Source organism: Raphanus sativus, chromosome 9 (assembly GCF_000801105.2).
Source record: "Raphanus sativus cultivar WK10039 chromosome 9, ASM80110v3, whole genome shotgun sequence".
NCBI classification, from domain to species: Eukaryota; Viridiplantae; Streptophyta; class Magnoliopsida; order Brassicales; family Brassicaceae; genus Raphanus; species Raphanus sativus.
The window spans coordinates 5,554,767-5,578,339 of NC_079519.1; the positions used below are offsets into that span (position 1 = coordinate 5,554,767).

General features: G+C 30.5%; 1 protein-coding gene and 2 pseudogenes across 1 annotated transcript; 2 read left to right on the forward strand and 1 right to left on the reverse strand.

The window, feature by feature from the left end:
* Nucleotides 1–6,208: 6,208 nt before the first annotated feature.
* On the forward strand, nucleotides 6,209–7,108 carry LOC130499995 (uncharacterized; annotated as a pseudogene).
* An 11,340-nt stretch (nucleotides 7,109–18,448) lies between these two features.
* Nucleotides 18,449–20,852, forward strand: LOC108826148 (two-component response regulator-like APRR9; annotated as a pseudogene).
* A 1,265-nt stretch (nucleotides 20,853–22,117) lies between these two features.
* LOC108824583 (protein GAMETOPHYTE DEFECTIVE 1) lies at nucleotides 22,118–23,573 on the reverse strand (the record flags this gene model as incomplete). The annotated part of the gene is given in 7 exon segments (XM_056993815.1): nucleotides 22,118–22,367; nucleotides 22,442–23,062; nucleotides 23,065–23,176; nucleotides 23,178–23,344; nucleotides 23,347–23,364; nucleotides 23,367–23,440; nucleotides 23,518–23,573. Coding segments are annotated over 7 exon segments (1,161 nt in total), but the record flags the coding sequence as incomplete, so codon positions are not given.

The following is a 23,573-nucleotide window of genomic DNA, read 5'->3' on the forward strand; positions in this document are numbered from 1 at the left end:
TTATTTATTTTTCAAATACATATTTTAGTTGCGCCAACCCTTGATTTCTAATTAAGGCTCCAACGATATGTATTATGTATTGTACAATGTAAGCTGTAAGCACATATATAATATGTATACTATACGAATATATGTACATTGTGTGACAGTTGCTGGCCAACTTTTACGTGAACGTGAATATATAAAGATGGGAATAATTATAAAATTCTCTAAAACACACGTAAAATATATGCATGCGTCCATGTGGTAAGCTGATAAGTCTAATTAAAAGGAAGTGTTAACCACGGCTTGCTGTTATAATGTAGTCATTGCTGATTTGCTGGTGTTCGTATAAAACTTCTCAACTTTTTTTTTTTGAAAAATGTTATATCAAAATATAAGATAATTTATATTTTAGAGAATATTTTTTTTACTGAAAACTGTATGGTCAACTATATATTATAATTTCTTATAGTTAGATTGTTCGTTCAGTTTATATTTCAATATTTTTTCTGTAAATATATATATTTTTAAAGTTTTCAGGACACTAAGTACCATAGTATATATGTTTGAACCCAAAATCATAGTCTATAATATTAATTTCGTCATCAATATTATTCTATCTATGATTTCAAAACTTTATTTGAATATTTACAAGTTTGGTATATATATTCTTCTTTTATAAATATATGCATAATCAACTTTGTTTTAATTAACATCTGACTCGAGTTGATTAATGATGATTAATTTAGATGCTTTAGCTTAAACCCCATAGATTAGCCAATCTTCAAAACATAAAAGAAAAAAGCAAAGTACACACCCAAACAAAATATATTTACACATTTCGAAAAGAAAAAAAAAACACATTCCTTAGGATTGTATTATTTTGGGATAAAATAGGATTCTATAATTACTAGTTCAAATTAATGTCTTTATCACTAGCTCGAGGTGAAGCCCTCTCTCTAATTTAACAAGAATTTCTTAAGATTAGTCAGTTCTAAGCAGGAAAAAATTCCTTAGTAATACAATTTTTGCATAATTGTTCGTTTTTATAATTTTATAAATCTTTGGACAATCGTATAGAATGTACGTAATTCGAAAAATACACATTGTGGATATATATATCTCCATGATTTAGCCATGCGTATCAAACTACCAATTGCTTAATAAGGTGGACTCTCCCATACACTTCTTTCTCATATTACCAACTCTACTCCACTTTCATTGCTGTTTTTTTCTGCTAAACGACTTTCATTTTGTTTTAAGTATATCAACAACTATTGTGTTCGTATTAAAAGTTCAGTGTTATGATTGAAAAATAATAATGACTAGATCTTGACCCGCTCAACCGGCGGGTATTTATTTTATGTTTTTAGTTTTTTCTTTATAAATGATATATTTATAATATTTAAACATAAATTTAGATTGAAAATTAACATTTGTAGTTATAATAAAAATTAAAAGTTAAAAAAATATATTTTGATATAAATTTTAAATTCCTAATTAAAATAATATAGAGATGAGTCATAATTTTTTCCAATTCCAAAATCTTAGCATTCTTAATAACAAATAAAATAATTTATAAATACATAAAATATATAAACATATTTTAAATTAAAATAAATTTGTTAAAAAAAAATCTTACGCCATTTTTGTTTATTTCTATAGTTTTACCCGTGGCCGTATAAATATTTGCTTTCACTTCAATTTTTTTCTTTGTTCTAATGATATATATATATATATATATATATATATATATATATATATATGTGTGTGTGTGTAAATTAATATGTATTACATAATTGTTGGTATAACATTTTAAAAAAAAATTTATATATTACTTTAAATAATTATATTATGTGATTTTAATCGTCTATTATATCACAATGTATCATATAAAAATCTAATATTTATAACTAATTGGACTTATATTATAAAAGTGTTATACTAACAATTTATAAATAAAATATTTTATATTTTATCTATATGATATATAAATTGATTTTGATGTGTGATTTTTATTTTATTATTTTTATTAATAAATATTGAAAACTATTAAATGTTAACAAAAAATCTATTAGGAAATTTATTTTGGTTAAGATTCATTCTATTAAAAAATCTATTATTTAAATTAGGAAAAGACATTAAATACTTAAATCTATCATTTAAATAAGGAAAAGACAAAATTCTCTACTATCTTTGTTACCAAATAAAATTTATTTTTTTCAAAGACTACTATCCATTTTACCAAACAAAAGCTTAAAGTACTTTTACTTTAATAAGATAGATGTTTGTGGATTTGCCAAAAGTATCACCAAAAGTTGGCTATAAGGTCGAGAAAACTATAAATAAAAAAATGGCAAAAATAGTTTATAAAGTAGCATGTTGTAAGAGTAAATTGCATTTTTAATCACCATCCCTGTACCATTTTGAGTTGGAGTATCAAATAAGGTGTTTTAAATTAAAGGGGTAAACATTAATTAAATTTATAATATTATTGTAGAAAAGACTATAAACAATGGGGGATTTGCCAAAAATAACCTAAATATTGATGCCAAAACCAACCTAAAAATGATAAAAGTATTTTTTAACCCTTATGACTAAACAAAAAGCGAAAAAATTATTTTTCAATTATGTTCTTCGTAAATCTACATGTAACCAAAGAAGTCTACAAATATGTAAATCTCTCAGAAGTCTAATATGTAGATTTATTCCGTAGTCTACATCTCAATTTGATCTAATAATTTAATTTTAAAAATGTATAAAAATATTTTTTGTGAAAATATTAATTAATCATCGATATAAGAGTTAATATGAAATTTATAAATTTAAACTTTATATAATTGAACAATTTAAAAGAATATATATTGATTTGGTAATATTGTCTTAGACAATGTTTATGGTTTAGATCATTAGAGTTAAATTTTAGATTGAGATTTTTTTTTGTTTTATTGACTCAAATTTGCATATTAATGTTAAGTGGTTTATATTTTGTATATTTGAATATTTGATACAATAACTGATAATCCTTTGGTTATCAAGCAAACATTTAGGATTTTATTTTTGTGGTTTAGGATTTGATGGACTTACAATAAAATTATTTCACTGTAGACATTATTTCCAGTCTACTTTAATTAGTGTTTGAAAGATCATTATTTTAAAATTAAATTGAGTTCTTTATGATTAAAATATGAAATCATATACTATAACGACTAAAAAATAAATAAATAATTTTAATAAATCATATATTGAAATTGTTAAAATAATAAAGAATAAATAACAATAATGAAATAATCATATTAGATTTTCAAAAAATATACTAAGTAGACTTACACTAAATCAAGATATCTGGATCTGGATTCAGTTGTGATGGATCCGAAATTTAACTGTACTGATCCGGATTTAGGCATTCCAGATATTATATTTTTGATCGGATCTGGAGCGGATCTCGGATCGAACCTGGAGCAGATAATAATAAGTTTCAGGCATACTTAGACTAACTCAATTTGTTTGGGCCCTTAGTTGAGCTTGTACTGGGCCAAAAACTTATGTCTGTGAGACCAGACTCTAACAAATTCTAGTTGTGAATTAAATGAACATCCCGCTATAAATCATCTTTGAATCCATAACGACCAGGAAATAAAACAAAATAATCTGGATCAGTTTTTTGATCCGATCCCTAAAATTTCAGAAAATTACATAAACATAAGTTTCTAAAATTATATAATTTTAAAATAAAATCAATAATGAATTGCTTTTTCTTTTGTTTTTTATAACCATTAATGAATTGCTTATATCACTAAAATCTCAGGGTCAGGTTTTCAAAAAAAACAAAAATTAGTAGTGAATAAATAACTAGGTTTAAGAAACCTTTTTTTTTGACAACATCTAGGTTTAAGAAACCAAAAGATTCATTTACACACTTGTCAACGAAACTTTTTCACTGAAATCAAAATCTTGGACACTCACTCATAATGGTTTCGAATCTTGATCATGACTCTGATGCTCTTTTCTAGGCACACGTGCCTCTATTCTCCACATCTCCAATTAGCGGCTGACACGTGACGATACTCCCATCTTTATCCCGCCCCCTCGGCTGTCCAAACTTGTATCGTTAGTCAAAAGTTGTACGAGAGAGATCCCACAACTCATGCAGGCGACAATGCCGTTGCAGAGAAGGCGGTGAGATCTGGAGTGTGACTGCCAAGAGCCAACGATTTGCGTTGGAACGTTTTACAGCGACTCACGTTTTAAGTAACACTAGAAACCGTACGTTTTGTACGATTCGGACCGAGATGCTTTAATTGGAGTGTAAAGATCGGTGTTTTTCATAGTTTGCAACAATAACAAGAGGATATAGGATAGCCAATCATATGGAATTATCTTTTTTTGCTTCGACTAAATTTTATTAAATTATATTGAAGTTACAAAGTCATACAAGACTGCATAACAAAAAAATTTACGCAAACATCTAAATGCCCCATATACTAGAAAGAAATAAGATTCACGATTCGTTCTCGTTCGGATCGAGACCATCTTACTCTAACGAATACACATTTTCATATTCATGATGTTTCTCCATACTAGTAAACTTCATCATGTGGTATTAACAATCTGATACCAATTAGTCTATATCAGTGTTGGTGCAAATAGAATAGATCTTTGTATGACTCCATTATCATCGAATAAAACTATCTTCCCCATAACATCATCACTGCCGATTCTTCTTCCAAACCAAATTTGAGAAAAGTTATCTTTCCATAGAAGCAGAATTATCAAATCGTATATTTTCCGGTTAATGGAAATGTTAAAGGCTACGTTGTTTGCAATGCCACTGAATAAGAGCCCGGGGCCTGATGGGTATTCAGTTGAGTTTATTAGAGCTTCATGGGATATAGTTGGAGAGGATATTATTTTGGCAGTCCGGGAATTTTTCAGAAATGGGAAATTACTTAAGGATATGAACACTACAGCGATTACACTTATTCCCAAGAAACCAGAAGCTTGCTCTCTTACAGATTACAGGCCGATCAGCTGCTGCAACGTTGTTTACAAGCTCATCTCTAAAATCATAGAAAATCGGCTTAAGCCTATTTTGACAGAATGTGTCAGTCCCAACCAGGCAGCTTTCTTGAAGGGCCGCAGTCTCGGTGAGAATGTATTATTGGCAACAGAGCTTATCAAGGACTACAACAAATCATCTTGCCTCAAGAGTGCTATGATTAAAATTGACATTCGCAAAGCTTTTGACACTGTATGCTGAGATTTTGTAATCAAGGTCCTACAAGTGCAGCACTTCCCTCCTATGTTCATCACTTGGGTCACTGAATGCATCTCGTCACCGAGATTTTCAGTCGCTATCAATGGAGAATTGGCGGGTTTCTTTGAAGGTAAGAAGGGGCTCAGACATGGGGATTCTATTTCTCCTTAACTCTTTATTATGCTTATGGAAGTTCTCTCCCGTCTGCTAGACAAAACCGAAGCTGATGGTTCCTATAGACTACACCCTTTGTGTGTTTTCCCTAAACTAACCCACCTTATATTCGCTGATGACCTCCTGGTATTCTCGGATGCGTCTTGGGCTTCTACTATAGGGATCAAGGGGGTTATGGATCAATTTAAGGACTGGTCTGGCCTGGTTACAAATGAGTCAAAGTCTGAGATTTTTTATGGGGGATACACGGAAACTCAAGCTACGGTTCTGAGTGATTTATCTGGTTTTAGGCGTGGAAATTTCCCTACAAGATATCTTGGGCTTCCGCTTAGCCCAAAGAAGATCTCCACTGCCACTCTACAGCCTTTCATCGACCGTATAATTTCTAAATTGCATTCTTGGACAGTAAAGTTCCTATCATTTGCGGGAAAGGTACTGATGATCTCCTCGGTGATTTATGGCATGGTTAATTTTTGGAGCTTTGTGTTTGTGCTTCCGAAGTGGTTTTATGCTAAGGTGGACTCGTTGTGTTCCGGTTTTCTGTGGAAGAATAGCACAACCTCTGCTGCTGGAGCAAGAGTTTCATGGAAGCATATTTGTACCCCTAAAAAAGAGGGTGGTCTCGGTATCAGGTTGCTGGAGGAGTTTCAGATGGTCTTTAGATTGAAACGGTTGTGGCTATTTTTCTATGGATCAGGTTCACTGTGGGTTCCTTGGATTAAAGAAAATCGGTTCAATGGTAGAAGTATATGGCTGATTAATGATGCGCCAAGGTTTTCAAGTGCAGTGAGAAGTATGCTCCAACTAAAGGATCAACTACATACCTTCCTACGATGCAGCGTTGGATATGGTAACACTGCCTTGTTTTGGTACGACTTTTGGACTGAGCTGGGTCCGTTGCATCTTCTGTTTGGTTCCATGGGTCCCCGATCTCTTAGGATTCCCCTTGGTGCCACTGTTTCTCGTGCTGTGAACAATGGCCATTGGAATCTCCCTCTGGCTCGCTCTGAATTTGTGGAAACTCTTCAGATTATTCTGTCAACAACGCCGGTTCCTACAACAGATTACAGAGGTGATGTTTATTTGTGGAGAAACAGCTCCGAGGGTTTTGGACCATCTTTTTCATCTCGGGTTACTTGGGAAAGATTGAGAGTTGTTGCTACCAAGGTTCCATGGCATTCAGTGGTGTGGTTCTAGGAGGAAATTCCTCGATGCTCTTTCATTACTTGGACAGCTTTTCTTGGTAGATTGCCTACTAGGGATCGACTTATATCCTGGGGTCTTCCGGTTCCATCAGGTTGTGTTCTTTGCTCTTCATCTGATGAATTTATTAGACATTTGTTCTTTATCTGTCCCTTTGTGGTTGCTACTTGGACTCGTTTTTGTGGCAGGTACTTGGCGTCAAGGCCCTCCTCACTCGCAGACGTCCTTCATCTGTGCCAGCATCTGTCCGGAGCTCATGTTTCTCGTGTTGTGGTCGTGCTCAAACTGCTCAACCAAGTCATTATCTACATCTTTTGGCGGGAGAGAAACAGTCGCATCTTCACCGGAGTATCTTCGACTCAAGAGACGATCTTCCACAGGGTGGATCGTGCGATGCGGGATCGTCTGTTGTCTCTATCTCGGCCTTCTTTTACGGCTCCTTCTCCTTCTTTGCTTGAGCTGTATTTCTGGTTTCTTTCTCCTTATAGTTAATGCTACTCTCTCTAGATTGCTCTCTCTTTGCTCCTCTCTCTCTTTTTCTTTCTCTTTTTGTAATAAGTTGTATTTCACAACAATGTAAACTCAAAAAAGTGGTATAAATTTTAACATTTCGATCAAAATAAATATATATATATATATATATATATATATATATATATATATATATATATTATGGCATCTAAAGGTCGAGCAAGTCGCTATTACTCAGTAGTAGTTATTAAAGTTTCAAACCCTGAATATTTTTACAATAATGATTATATGAAACGAGATATTAAGAAAGATATAACTTTTTTGTTGGTTGGCATTCAGATTCAAATTCAGTGTTGTAACCAGTGTTCTAAAAGCGGTCTAGGCGGCCGCCTAGGCGGCGCTTAGGCGCTAGGCGTTACATGACCGTGGCGATTACTCTTTAAACCGCCTAGATAATTATAATATTATAATAATAAATAATATATAATTTATTATTCATAAATTATAATAATTAATATATTGTAATATATATTCTTATGAAAATAATTTTTATCATATATAAATAATAGTTTTACTATTATTAAATATAAAATATTACATATATTTAATATATTGCTATAATTTATAAACGCCTAGACCGCTTAACTAATAATCTAGGCGTCCGATTAGTCGTTCTAGGCGCTAGGCGTTAGGTAGCCGCCCGCTTAGCGCCTAGCGCTTTCTTGAACACTGGTTGTAACAAAAAAAATGTTTTTTCTTAATTTATAAGAAATTACAAACATTTACTACCTTGTCATTAATGTTGTTGCAAAGAAGCATTTCGAGCTTTCACCTATCAATACGCAACGGTATTACGTGTGTGTTTATACACATTTATACACACACGTGTGTGTTTACTTCTGTGTGTTAGTGTATACTTCACTATATTTGTATATTAAAAATTTTAAAGAGTACAAATCTAACCAACCACTGTAAAGTCAGATATTAGTTGACTTTGTCCCACGTTTATATCAATCAGAATCAAGTAGACTTGATATTCTTTTTTTTTTTTGAAAAAGAGACTTGATATTCTTCAACGTTCGTTCAAGTGTTTTAAACAATTTCTTTAAAATTCTTCGGTCTATTCAATACTTTTCTCCTCATAAAAGTTTGATTACCTCTTTTGGTTTTTCTTGACGTAAACGTTTATGTATCTAAGTTTACTGCATAATTTCTTTCTTTTTTTTTTTTTTTTTTTTTTTGCATAATTTCTTTTTGTTTGTTAGCTTATGAGTTTGACCTCATCAGAAAATTTATATATTTCCGTAGATAAACGGGATGAAAAGAGATAGTTTTACTCGATTTGTCATCTCTTTGGCAAATCAGTTTTAGAAATGAAACAAGATAAGAATTAAAATGACTAAAAGGTGAGGAAAGGGAAGAGAAAGAATAGGACAGTGATGGGGAAGGCTTATCTTAGAGAAGGTGCATTTTGCCACACCAATCTTTCTTTGTCAATGTTTAGTCAACTTCGCACCTCTTTCCACCCTCAAGTTTTCATTTTGGTTTTGATTTTCAAGATTTGACATTGATCTTATGAATGTACTTGCCACGAACTAGTGCTTTCAATAAAAGAAAATTCGTCGGGATATAATACATAGATTTTCAGTTAATTGGTGAATACCTTTAACTTGAAAGTTCTATAAAATACAAACATTAGAAAAATATACAAATACGCGTTAGGATGATTTTGTATTATGAACTGAAGATGAGATTTTAGAAATATATTTGGTCTAACCGTGATTAGTCTTAAAATTTAAAGGTTGAAAAATGAATTGTCTGCCATAAATTTATGCATGTGATATTTTACCAAAATAAAAAATTATGCATGTGATCATGTTGATTATATTATTTATTTTCATATAGTTTGGTTCATCCATTGTAATTTGTAAATGGTAAATCGTTTATTTGGAATATTGAAGTGAATATTAATGAGAAAGAAAAGAAACCAGATTTGAAATGTATCATCATTTTGTAATATTGGTTATTAGTTTATCATTTAGTCATGGACTTATGTGGAAATATTACTTCAACTATAGTGAACGACGATGCGATATTCAAACTCGATTCGACATAGGATCACTGGTTATTAATATTGGTTAATTCTTACCTGAAAAGTGTAGTCAATAAACTAATTAGATAGTAAAAAGAGAAAGAAAAAAACTGGCTACAGCTTTTTTAGTTTTACCTAAAAAGTAAAAAAGAAATAGTTATTCTTGGGTTCACTCCCTAGGGTGAACTTATAAGTTCACCAACCAATAGGATTTAGTTATTTCAAATTTGACATATTTAAAAAAGGAAACAAAATATTGCAAAATTATATTACGTTTTAAAAATAAAAATTAATAAAAATAATACTAATTGCAAAAAAATATGTTTTTTCCAAAAAAAATTAACACCACAAAAAAACACTAAACTCTAAATGTTAAACTCTAAATATTTTAGTAAACCATTGGATAAATTCTAAAACTTTGATTTTTTTTTTATTTAAAATATTTATAACACAATCAACAAAAAACTATACCCTAAATTCTAATCCTAAACCCTAAACTCTTGGGTAAATCCTAAACCCTTGGGTAAATCTGAAAACTTTGAATAAATCTTAAATTATTTTTTTGAAATTTTTGAAGATTTAAAATTTAATATTTATCCAAAGTCTTAAATTATTTTTTTTTGAAAATAAATTCTTTTTTAGAGTAAAAAGTCTCATTTTTTGTGATTAGTATAAACTTTAAATATATTTTGAATATATAGTTTTTAGATTAAAAAGTCTTGTTTTGTGATTAGTATAATTTTTATTTTGAAAGTATAATATAATTCGATAATATTTTGTTTCCTTTTCTAAAAGATATTGAATCTTAAATGATACAATCCTATTGGTTGGTGGATCTAGAGGTTCACCCTAGGGGATGAACCCAAGAATAAGTCAAAAAGAAAGGAATAACATGTTTCTTTATTGAGTTATTCTTGGGTTCACCCCCTAGGGTGAACCTTTAGGTTCACCAACCAATAGGATCTTGTCATTTTAGATTCAATATCTTTTAATTAAGGAAACAAATAATTTGTCAAATATATTATTTTTTAAAATAAAATTTAAAAATAAATAAAAATAGTATATAAAAACGAATTAAAAAAATTAATGTTGTCAACAAAACACTAAACCCTAAACTCTAATACTAATACTAAACCCTAAACTCTAATCCTAAACCCTAAACCCTTGGGTAAACCATAAACCCTTGGAAAAACACTAAACATGTTGTCAACAAAACACTAAACCCTAAACTCTAATCCTAAACCCTAAACTCTTGGGTAAACCCTAAACCCTTGGGTAAACCCTAACCCTTGGAAAAACACTAAACATTTGGATAAATTTTAAACTATAAATCTTAAACACTAAACTTCAAATCTTATAAATAAATATTTTTTAAAATAATCTTTATTGAGAACTATTGTTATTTTTATTTATTTAATCTTTTTTATTTATTTTAAAAGCATAATATAATTTGGCAACTTATTTTTGTTTCCTTAATTAAAAGATACTAGATTTAAAATAACAATTTTCTATTGGTTGGTGAACACCCTAGAGGTGAACCCAAGAAAAATTCTTCTTTATTTCAAAGTTGGTCCAAAACATAATTGCATCCCGTTGACTTTCCAAATCAAAAGAAGTATCATTACGTTCAAAGCCTAACCCATTTTACCTGTTTTGGAAAGTTACTTGTTCATCCTGTTCTTTATTTCGGCCTTAAGGTCTTCCTCTATCTAGCCCAATATATCGTGTTCGAGATATACATCCACTCAATTATACATACTACAACATTGAAGCGTCAAAAAATTGTATTGATATTTTACCAAGTGTGATTTCATCGAGGTCAGCGATCAATTTTTTGTTATGGAAGATCACATTAACATTAAGTTTGTTGGCTTCTTGATGGAAACCCTTTCCCCTTTTTAGCCACATCCTATCCCATGTAAAATCGATCTTAAATTAACCGGTATCGTTGATTAAATTGATTTTCATAAATCTATTATTTAAATATTAAAACATTAAGAAAGTAAAGAAATTAGTAGTTATTTCAGAAAGAAAAAAAAAATCAAAAGTTTCAAAGCTTAATGTGAATCGATAGCTGAAAACGATTGAGTAAAGAATTGAATGAAGGATATGTAAAATCATGGAGAAACTATTGTGAGTGTTGACCTTTTCTCTTTTAAAAAATTGGACACTTACATAGAAACACATGCACGAGTCCTAATATACAATTGAAAGTTACAGATAATAACAAAACAAAATGATGGGATCACTTAAAAACATCTAAATCAGACCGTCTTATCTTTTGATTTGTCACGAACATACTTTTCTCTCAACCAAGAAGAAGCAACCCTACACATTTCATTTGCTTTGATCTTAAACTCTTTGGGTACTCATTGCCTACATTTATGCTATTATTATTATTTTCTATAGGCATGGACTATAATGTTGCATATTGCCATTAATGTTTTGTAGCATTTTATAGTCCCGGACCCGCTGACCCCTTTTAATGTAATTACTCAAGTAATGCGGGACTGTAGATTCGAAACCAGGATTTATGTGGACTTGCATGTGGTTACCACCACTAGACTAATACTGCATTGGACCAAAAATACACTCAGTAGGCCAAAGCAAAAGGACATGAAACATACTTTTTTCTGTTTGATATGTACAACATAACTAATGAGTAATAACTATACGCTATAGTTATAATAACTTCCTTCTTTTTCTTTGTAATAAGTTGTCCGCAACCGTTTGTATTAAGAACAAAAAAAAACTGGTATTGATTTTAACATTTAGACCAAAAATCTATGAATTACAATGTTATTTACGTAGTAGTATTAAAGTATAGTTTAACTGCAAAAGGATACAAAACAAAAATAATTTTTTTAAACTTTCAATTTCTATTGGATCGTTAGAAGTTGAAACTAGTTACGAACCAACCATAGCATGAAACGTATAGTTTTTGGTACAATATGCAACAAAAAATTACCACCACATGGAAAAGAAGTCTTCGTTGTCATCGATTGATTTGTAGATTTTGCTTTTGCATGATCTTTCCCATCAACTTGTGGCCATTTTGCTCTTATATGTCTACACAAAAATATGTTTCTAATTAGTCACATAGTACATCCATTCACTGTAGGAATCGAGATCCAATGTCCTCGTAACGATTGCGAATTATTATCTATATGTCTCCTCTTTATGTGGGGCACCTCTGATTGACTATTCTATTTTATGTTTTGAAATGTCAGAAACGTTGCCTTCGAAAAATGTCTGCAATGCAATGAGCGGTAGATAGAATGAGATACTAGGAACAGACGCGGCCCTGAAAAAGTTCAAAACAACATGGACCGGTAGCACAAAAAAAATTGAGGGCATGTTAACCAACTGATGAGTTACAAAAAAAATGTTATAAATATTGGTCAAAAAATTTATATATTTTCATAAAGCTGGAAACTTATGCCTCCATGGCTTCTGTCCAAAACCGCTACTGATTAGAGGATCTTACATCGAAACTCTTTTAGAAGACAGTACTAATATACACATATTCGTTAAGTTGTAGGTACTAAGACTGTATACTTTAGTCCGAATACGCTAATAATTACAGATCTTATTTTTTTTCTTCAAACTCTGACTTAAATTTGACAAAATATAAACAATTTGGCTTCGAGCATCCATGCAAACTCTGAGTAAGATATATATATATATATATATATATATGTCAATATCGTTTAAATTAAACTATGTACCATTTAAAAATACATAAATATGTTACTTTTGAAATTTGCATTGAAAAAGTATTGAAACTTTAATATTTTAATTTTGAAATTTGCTATCAAAAAATATCACATCGAAAATCTTAGAATTAATGGTTTAATTTTTTTTGTTAAATCAAATATACAAATGTTAATAAAACCATATGTACAGGAAAGTTTCAATAATAAAATATTTATATTAAAGTATACTATATATTATGTGAATATCATTGAAATTTAATTATATATCATATAAATTAAATTAAATGATCATTTTGATTTATTTGCCATAAAATATTTAAATAAACAAGAGTTATTGTTTTGATTTATGTGATGACTCTATTCTCCTATATATTAATTGAGAAACAATTCATTGTTCTAGCAAATGTAAGACTTTATTAATTAATATTGTTTGAAAATCTTATAAGAGATCAAAACAACGAAGATTTATTTAAAAGCTATTGAAATCACTTAGCGAGAACATAAATTGCACAATAAATTTGTTTTCCTAATCTTAATCCCCTTTCTATTCATCACAACACCGACATAGAATATTTGGAAGTGTTGACTGACAATCTGAAATGGTAATATTTTTTTAAGTTCATCCCCTTGTTATACTTAAATAGGTCTATAACCATTTTTAATGATTAACTAAATGAACCATGTACATAGTAATATGTTTTTTGGTTAAAAAAATTTTGTATATCCAAAATCAATATGAACCATCATCATTTTCGTTTAAAATTTTGTTACATTAAACGTATAGGATTGGACAAAAAAATCCAAATCCAAGAAATCGAACCAAAAACGATCCAAAAATAGTACTGAACCTTAACCAAATGGTTAGATATCTGAATGGGTTCAAAATTTTGGTATATAGAGAACCGCAACATGAATCTGATCCGAACCGAAATATTTGGATATGTATATCCGAACCAGATTTAAATACCTAAATATATTAATTATTTTTGAATTTAATATCTAAAAGAATGTACAAAATATATAAGATGTTTTAAAGTTGTCTAAAATATTTGGAAATATATACAAATAGCTATAAGTACATGTTTAAAATAGCTAAATAATACTTAAAATACCTAAAGTACTTAAAATATCTATGGATTTTCTATCCAAATATTTAAGTTAAACTATTTTTTATGTTAAGTTTAATTATTTTGGCATACATTATTAAAATTCATATGTATATATTATTTTTATTTTTAGGTTTTGAAAAATTTAAAGTGTATAAAATTTAAATTTTGAGAAAAAATTAAATAGGTTATTCGAACCTAAACCTGAACCAAACTCACAAAGATCTGAAGCGAATCAAATCCGTAATGATCTGAATCTAACCGAACTAAATGATACTCGAATACTCATCTCTAATCAAATGTAAAAAATATTTTTGATAACAAAATGTATATTGTTTATAATGTTTAAATATAATATATTTAAAAAAAATCATCCAACGCACGGTGCATATTATTTTTTTAATAATCCAGTATCCGACCACTAAGCGTGATCGATTAGTCCACCGGGCCTAAACCCATGCCATTACAGGATTTTTAAGCCTCCACTTAAGGGTCTCTGGTTACGAGAAGTGGTTTGGAAGGCGAGAGAAACCCATGTGAAAACTCTCGTGGCCAACGCGGATTGAACCCAGGGTTCCTTTACCACTAAGTTAACACGCGGTTGCACGGTGCATATTAGATCTATTATATCTCTTATTCTGGGACAATGGTTTTTACTTTACCTTGATTGATGATATTATTTATGCTAAAATCTTATATTGAATTTGACTAGAAACTAAAAACGGAAAGTTGTTAAAAACTATCAAAGACTATAGTCGAGAGCTGTAAAAGGTAATAGTAATAAAAAGTTGCAGAAAAGGTGAATATATAGACATCGCTTCTAGTTCTGGCAATGTGAACACGACCAAATCACTCAAGATTTTAGAGTAATTAGTGTTGATTAAGTTTATGATTAATTGGGTGATAAAGTAGATTTGTATGCTGCTCACATGGGTTTGCGTGAAATAATGCCTTTAACCATCTTTTTGTCTCTCCTACACTTCGAGCTATAAAGCTAAGTCGTGTCTTTCTTTTTTATTTTATTTTGTTTTTGTACATTTTTCTTTTGCCATTAAGAATGTTGCACGAGGTATTATTTATAGTCTCCCTACTTCAAATTTAATCAGCACATATGTTTTCAAATTATGGGAAATAGTTTAGGTTGCCTGAATTTTTTGGTTTTTTCACTGAAAAGATATACATTAACCAAAGCATTTATACAAAACCGCGAATAGCAACAGTTGATGGTTAAAAACCTGCGGACATACATCGCTTCCCGGAGACATAGGAGCCATCGGTTCAAACGCCTTCTACAAAAAAATTAAATCACTTATACCTTTCACTAGGGGTGGGCAAAAAACCCAAACCGAACCGAACCGAACCAACCAAACCGAAGTTAAACCGAACCAAACCAAACCGTGCTCTTTATGTAACCCAATTGGTTCATGTTTTACTCAACCCGAACGGTTTGGTTTGGTTTGGGTTTAAACCGAACCAAACCGAACCAAACCGATAATCCAATATATATATAGTAAAAATATATATGATATATATATGTATTAACATATTGTAAATTTTAGATAAAGTTTTGTTTTTCATTTTTTCATAATTTCCATATCTTTAAAGAAAATTATAGATACGATTCAAATAATACTATTTTATATAAAATCATGTAGCATAAGTTTTATATTTTCACTCTATCGTTTATGAGTTGATTATTTTTTAATAAAAGTATAAAAATGATGCCTTCATATTTTATAACCAACCCGAACTACACCGAACCAAACTAGACCAGAATAATGTAAACCGAACTAAATCTAAACCAAACCAAACCAAACCGAATTAAACCCAAACCGAACCCAAACCAAAGCTACTTTGGTTTTAATTGGTTTGAGTTTTATAAAACCCAAATTACCCAAACCAAACCGAACCTAAACCGAACCCGAAACTAAACCGAAATGCCCACCCCTACCTTTCACTAATTTAACATCCTTCACCAAAATAATCTAAATATGAAAACTCTAAATCAAATTTTCTCCTCTCATCAAAACTAAACCCTAACCTCTCCAATGGACTAGTAAACCCATGGACAAATATTTAACTTTTATACTTTTTAAATTTGAAAAAAATGTTTCAAAATCGTTTTTAATCATATTTTGATGATTTTTGTGAAAATATCAAAAAAACAGTTTTTCGACTTTTGAAATATTTTTATCAAATTCTATAAATCAAATAAAAAATATTGACATTTCCAATTTAATTTTATGATTTTTAGTTTGACAAATAAAATTAAAAGAATAAACGGGGAGATTTGGGCTTTAAATTCCTCAGTAGAGACAATTAATGAGACATAAGGCCACATGTCTATAATAAACATTTTTATTGGTGAAATTTTGGTTTTGCTGTATCTATTTTTTTTAACATGTGAGAATGTTTTTAAAAATCCCTGAAAAAATAAAATTGACTATTGGCATAAGTTATATTTCACATTGTTATAATTTTAGTAGATGTTAAATAACAGAAATTCGAAATAATAATTTATAATCTAATTTATAATTTTTCCCCAATGCTAAAGCAATTGTTATGTGGCATTTAAATAACATACGAGACTATTAAAAAGGTACAAAGAGATAAAACATGTATTTTTGCTAAATTTACACTACATTCATTTATCTTTCCAGTTGTAATCTTACATCCAAATATCCTTCCGTTCTCTTTTGCTAAGTTTTATATAATTATCTTTATTATTTTGAAATATAATGTAAGTATAAAAATATAAGTTTACAATCTGTTTTGTGAATAACTAATTTGACGGCCCCTTGGTTTTTTCTTGGGTGCTGTTAGATTAACTATTGACAGCTACTTTCATTCTTTTAAGTTTTTCTTAACTAATCTACGTAATTGTTAATAACTAATTTGAAACCTTACTTTTTGATGTAATATTAACGAATTCAGTTAAAGTCATTAGATTGAAGAGACTGATATATCCAATTTTCTTTTTTTTTCACACACACACACACACACATATATATATATATATATATATATATATATATATATATATATATATATATATCCAATTTTCTTTGAAGAATCTATTTAAAATACTATTCTATTTTTTTGTCTACATAAAATACTATTCATTTTAACACGAAAACTCCTCAACTAAGTTTGTTTTGGGTAAAGACCCCTAAACTAAGTATTTAACGAAATAACCCCCAAACTAACTTTATTTAATGAATTAAATCTTCTCAGGTCATAATTACCAGTACTACTGGTAAATTTTTTTAGGGGTTTTTACATTAAGTAAACATAGTTGGGGGTTTTATCATTAAAATAAAATAAAAATCCAAAATTTAATAACATTATCTAAAAATTAGTATTTTAATTTTTAAAATTAGAATTTTTTTATTTATATAGATATATGAGTCTGATAAATCAACACTATATATGTATAAATTAAAAATGTAAAAACCCAAAAATAGAAAGCATTATCTAAAGATTTACATGAATTATCTAAAAATTAAATATGTAAAAGACAAGTAAATATAATAAAAATTATATCTTATCTAGTAACTTAAATTTTCAAAATTAGAATTTTTAAAAATTTCTGTAAATATATGAGTCTGTTTTTTTTAAATCAACATCATATATGTATAAATAAAAAATGTATAATTAAAGTTATACATATATAATGTTGATTTTTTTAAAACAAAAATCAGACTCATATATTATAGAAATTTTTTAAAATGCTAATTTTGAAAATTAAAGTTACTAGATAAGATATGATTTTTGGTATATTTTCTTGTCTTTTACATATTTAATTTTTAGATAATTTTATTACATGTAAATCTTTAAAAAAAAATTCTATTTTGGGTTTTTACATTTTTAATTTATACATATATAGTGTTGATTTAAAAAAAAATCAGACTCACATATCTTTATAAATTAAAAAAATGCTAATTTAAAAAATTAAAATTACTAATCTTTAGATAATGTTATTATATTTTGGATTTTTTTATTTTTTTTATTTTAATGATAAAATCCCCAACTATATTTACTTAATGTAAAACCCATAAACTAAATATTTATCAGTAGTATTGGTAATTATGATCTAAGAAGGTTTAATTCATTAAATAAAGTTAGTTTGAGGGTTATTTCGTTAAATACTTAGTTTGAAGGTTTTTATCCAAAACAAACTTAGTTGAGGGGTTTTAGTGTTAAAAATCCTTTAAAATATTATTCAAAACTTTCAAACTTTAAAAAAATTCCAAACACTATCTTGTTTTACTTCAAGTAAGCTAAATTGACTTAATGACGTGAAAACGGAAGCCAATTCTTTCATAACTACATATTCCTTGTTATTATACACTCAGTCAAAAGATGTCAACGGTTAACTCAGTTGATGGACGATGACGACTAATGACGTCACCATCAAGTTTTTTTAAAGGTAAATATATTAACATAATCCGGCCCGAACCGGGAATCCGGTATCGGTTACAATTTGAATCCGACAAGTTCTGTCTCTCCTCTCCTTCCTCAGTTTTAAATAGAAACGAAACCAGTTCAACTTTCACTCACTCATCGCACATACACAAACACAAGAAAAGAAAGTTAAAAAAAAAACAAGTAATGGGTGGACACGTAAACCCCTCCATAGCCTCAGGCGATACGTGTCCATGTTTCATATACTCCGAGGACATAGTGGCTCCTCCTCTGCCGCATGATAATGATCATCATCATATGTTCCTGCCTCCGCCGTCTCTTATGATAAGCCACCACTCACTATTTGCGGCCGAGGCAGTTTCAGGGTTTGGTTACTTTGGTTCTGGCACAAACAGTGGGGGCGGAAGCAGCAGCTGCGACTCGCCGAGCTCGATGGGGAGCGGCGGAGATAATCTTATTATGCAGAGGAGTGTGAGTAGCCATAATGGCTTTTATGGTAATTTACCGACGTCGGCCCACGATGATGATGGGCCAGTGAGACGGGCCCTTAGCGCCGGAGATCCGCCGGTAAGTAATAATACCTATATAATATATACACTTTCATCCACATGTATTGATTTTTTTTTCTTTTTTTTTTGTTGAGAATTGACATGTATTTATATTTCAAACATGTCTTTTTTTCAAATATATCTTTTCCATTTCTATGTTTACGTGTTTTTTTTGTTAAGATGATTAGAATTTTATAACAACGAAATACAGAAATAACAGTTGGAGCCTATATTCCCATCAGTTTCATCCGCGAAATCTTTTCTGCGTTTGCATATGGAGAAAAGTAGTGTTTACAATGAACTTTGTTATAGTATAAAAACAAATGTACGCTTTGGCATGTATGTAGAGGAGTAGCAGAAGAGAAAGCAGCACGGTGTGGAGTGAGAGCAATGCAATAATCGAAGGAATGAGCAAACCCTATAAGTACAGTCCTGAGGAGAAGAAAGAGAGGATCGAAAAATATCGTAGCAAACGAAATCTTAGGAATTTCAACAAGAGGATTAAGGTAATTTTAAACTTAATTTTTACATTTGTAATTTATAATTTTTGTGTGTTCTTCTAACAGAAAATTTCAATTATATCATTTCTCTTATAGAAAGAAAAATTGATGTAGCATGTAATTATTTAACGGGCAATTTATCTTTTAATTTATATATGTGAGACATATATGGATTCTTTTAAGATATGACATGTCGTTTGTATAAAATAGTGACATGCACCTGCACAATTATTCATGCTAACCCATTCATTTTATAATAAGCATAGATTTACTAATTTTCTCTAAATCAACTAACAATGAATTTTAATTTTCGAAAAAAAAAAAATTGCATCAAATTTTAGCAAAAAAAAAGAAAAACAAAAAAAAAGAATTCTTTAATTCAAATACAAACCATTCGGCATTCGTGGCTAAATAATTTTCGTAGACACGTGTTCACGTTTAATACAAAACTAAAGGTTCGTTGACCACAAAGATAAAAAATGGCTTAATATATCATATCAATCACTCTATCACTTAAAAAGTAACATTGGATTATTTATTTTAACCTTATCTTTAAGCATAAATAGAATTTCACTTGACATATGTGAGTATATGAATGAGAATTAATGTTATGTCACATCAAATTTGGTCTTAGGGAATCTTTTGAGATAGACACATGAAGCTCCAAAGGTTGCCACAAGTTTATTTTTCCATTATTTGCTTGGACAACCTCCATTAACTATATTTGTCATGAGAAGGTCCCCAAGTATCCAAAACATATCCCGGGTTACTTCATCAAGGAACAGAAAAATTATACATGTAGTTCATGTTCGAGTTTCATTCCTAATCAAACTTTTATATGTTACATTAACATATGCAAACCGTGATGTTTTCTGCCGTAGTTATAATTGTATGAACATTAATATGTTATATCGTTTCACTTGTTATCTGTGCATCGAAACTTTTTAGACAAAACAACCATTTACTACAAATAAGAGACCTAGTGTTCTCTAAATATCACATTGATTTTGAGAAGGATTTAAATTAATAAATATTATTTTTCATTAGTATGAATGCAGGAAGACATTAGCGGACAGTAGGCCAAGAATAAGAGGAAGATTTGCAAGGAATGATGAGATGTCACAACAAGAACAAGTTGATGTAGTTGAAGCTGTGGTTGGAGATGTTGACACGTGGGCGTCTTTCTTGAATCTTTCTCTGCTAATCACTTCCTTAATTAACTTGTGCTAGTTATGTTTATGTTTTTCATTTCTTATATATGTTTATATAGCACTTAATTTGTTGGTTTACAAGACTGCACCATGTTTCTAAACTCATGTAGGTTTTGGGTTTCATTGTAAATAAGAATAACATATTTTGTATATTTGTTCGGATATATCTTAGCTACAAGATCGATCTTCACTGGCTAATTTTTTTTTGGGTGAGGGAACAGAACCACTTCGCATGGTATGGAGTTCGATCCTAAGTTCTCCAGTTGAGAGAAATGGTCGATAGTCTAAGGGAAAACAGCGTATCAATTACTTATCTACCAAAGATCATTAAATATATAATTCCTATATATATTCATATATTTATTTTTCATTCAAAACAAATAAGTATATCATATTTAGAGCAAAACATCGGCTATAAGATTGTAGACTTATACGTGAAAATGGTAGTGTAATAACTTATGATAAGTTATATCTAGTAATGATGTATTTCTTTTAAGACATCACTTATAGCAAACATAAATAATATAAAAAAATTGAACAGAAAAATAAATAAACATAAAAATTTGAATTAGCATTTTGTCTGATTTGTATCATAAACTTGTATAATTTGTGTAGTATTCATACACCAAACTAAGAATATTTTCAAACTTATTTTGCAGAATAACAAAAACAGTTAGGATTTATTGATATCTATTAATATTTATGTCCTATTGTATATTATATTTAAAATTAGTAATCTGCGTGTATGAGTTATAGACTATAAAAAATAGCTAAATAGGAAAAGACATCCAATTTGTTCCCTACTAAAATGAAGTTGTCTTCATTCCATATCATTAACACTTATGGGCCCGTAAAATAGTTTATGCATAGAGTTTATTATGTTCCTTAATGGTCCAAATTTTCATTTGCCAACTTGATTTACAAAAAAGAGTCAGAAAGTACAAAGGTGATGACTTTTAGCATAGAAAATCATGTAATGAACATGGTCATGTTACTGGATGATTTCATCACTCTCACGTTGATTACTCATCGTGCTAGTGCTACCAAGTACTAGCAATCTCCAAAGCAAGCATACATTAATAACTTATAAACCCTTAGGAAACCAAAGAAGGTTCCACTCATATAAACTAAACTAAAGTAATCAAACATAACATCAATTGTCTTATTTATAAGAAGAAAGTATTCGTTTTTTTTTTCAAATGAAATACAACTTGAGATGTTTTAGTTTTAAACAAAGTAGTTTTAGAGAGCAGTTTCTCTTCTTTAACAAAGGCTATAGCGAGAGGTGTAGGCCCTCAGGCAACCATGTCCCCGACTTTTGTCGGCCGGCGGTAGATTTACCAACTCTCCACTCTTTAACATGTGTTTTTCACTTTTTTATTTCTTTTTAGTATTTTAATTAACAGTCTTTTTCTTGAACACGAGGACACGATGATACCAACCCTAAACTTTGAAGAATAAATTATAATTTTTATCTTCCCCATTTTGATGATCAGTTCAACAATACAACGAGAGTAGCGTGGGTTTAATTAAATCAATGAGCAAAACTTCACTAGCGTTTAAGAATCATCAACTCCTTCTATGTTTTCTTTTACTGATTCGTTTGAAACGTTGTAGTAGAAAAGGCTTCAAAGGTTGTAGTTGTGTCGATCTAACCCAACTCCTCTTCCCTCGTACCTTACCTGCATATTTTACATAAGACTGAAGCTTAGTCCATAGGGTAAGGTTTCCAAATGATGAAACTTAGATCCAATACCTGAGCTTCTGGCATTGTTTATTTCAGAGGACTTGACATGGGCTTGCTGATCAGTTTCGGTTTCCCTGTTGTCCTCACTGGACTCTAACCTTGATACTTGGTCATGCTCTTGTCCAACCGCCTCTGGACTGAGAGAGTTACTCTGTTCACTTAGCAATTCGGTAGTCTCAGAGGAGGATAAGTTAGGAAGAATAATATTATTGTCACCTGTTTCATGCTTCTGGTCTTCTTCCACTGTCACCTCCATGTACTCGTCGTGATTTGCTTCCAAAGAGCCATCGATTTTCATCTCATCACCATCAATGGATGTAAGTTGCTCAATAATAGCATGACCAGAAACAGCTCTGACTCCGTCCACTGGGACTTCATCATCAGCACCACCACTAGTTTCCATGTTTAAATTTTCACAGGACTTTGTTGGATCCGTGACCGCTTTCTGGTGGCGACATTGTTTATCTTCAGAATCCAACTCGGTCTGCATGTTAACATCAGAAGCTGCATGATCTGAGACTGTACATCTTATCAGTGTAACCGATGCAGCTGCTTCATCCTGCACCAAAAGCCCATGTCCCTCGCTGGACAGGGGGACGTTCGTTGCAGGTTCCACTTTGTCGTCATCCTTAATTTATCATCACATGAAGCTGAATCAGCCATACACTGCACCGGTGCGTCAATCATCTTAGGCGCAGGTGGCTGAGTCAAAGATTCCGCCCCTAGAATATTACTGATCCTGAAAACCATGCGAAGGCAAGCCATTACGATCAGAGGTGAAATCAAACGCCTTGGACGGTTTGTGCGCCACGGCACGTGTGGTGGCTTCAAAAGCCTTAGCGAGATCTTCCAAGAGCATGTCACCTTCGCCGCTCGAGAGGGGATCCCACTTCATACAATCTCCAGACAGAGCTGCTCGAGACTAAACGTTCACTAGAAGAAAGCAACTCAACCCTGACTGCTTCTTTGTGAAACCGCTTCTTCTTCAAAATCTTGGCTATCATATTCCTAATGTCAAAATCCAAAAGCTCTCAGAGACAAAAAAAAAAACAGAAGTGCTAGAGAGAGTTGAACAACACCATTACCTACAGTTAACTGAAATTGCAGCTTTGGCTCTCTCACTAGAGAGTCCAAGCAAGGA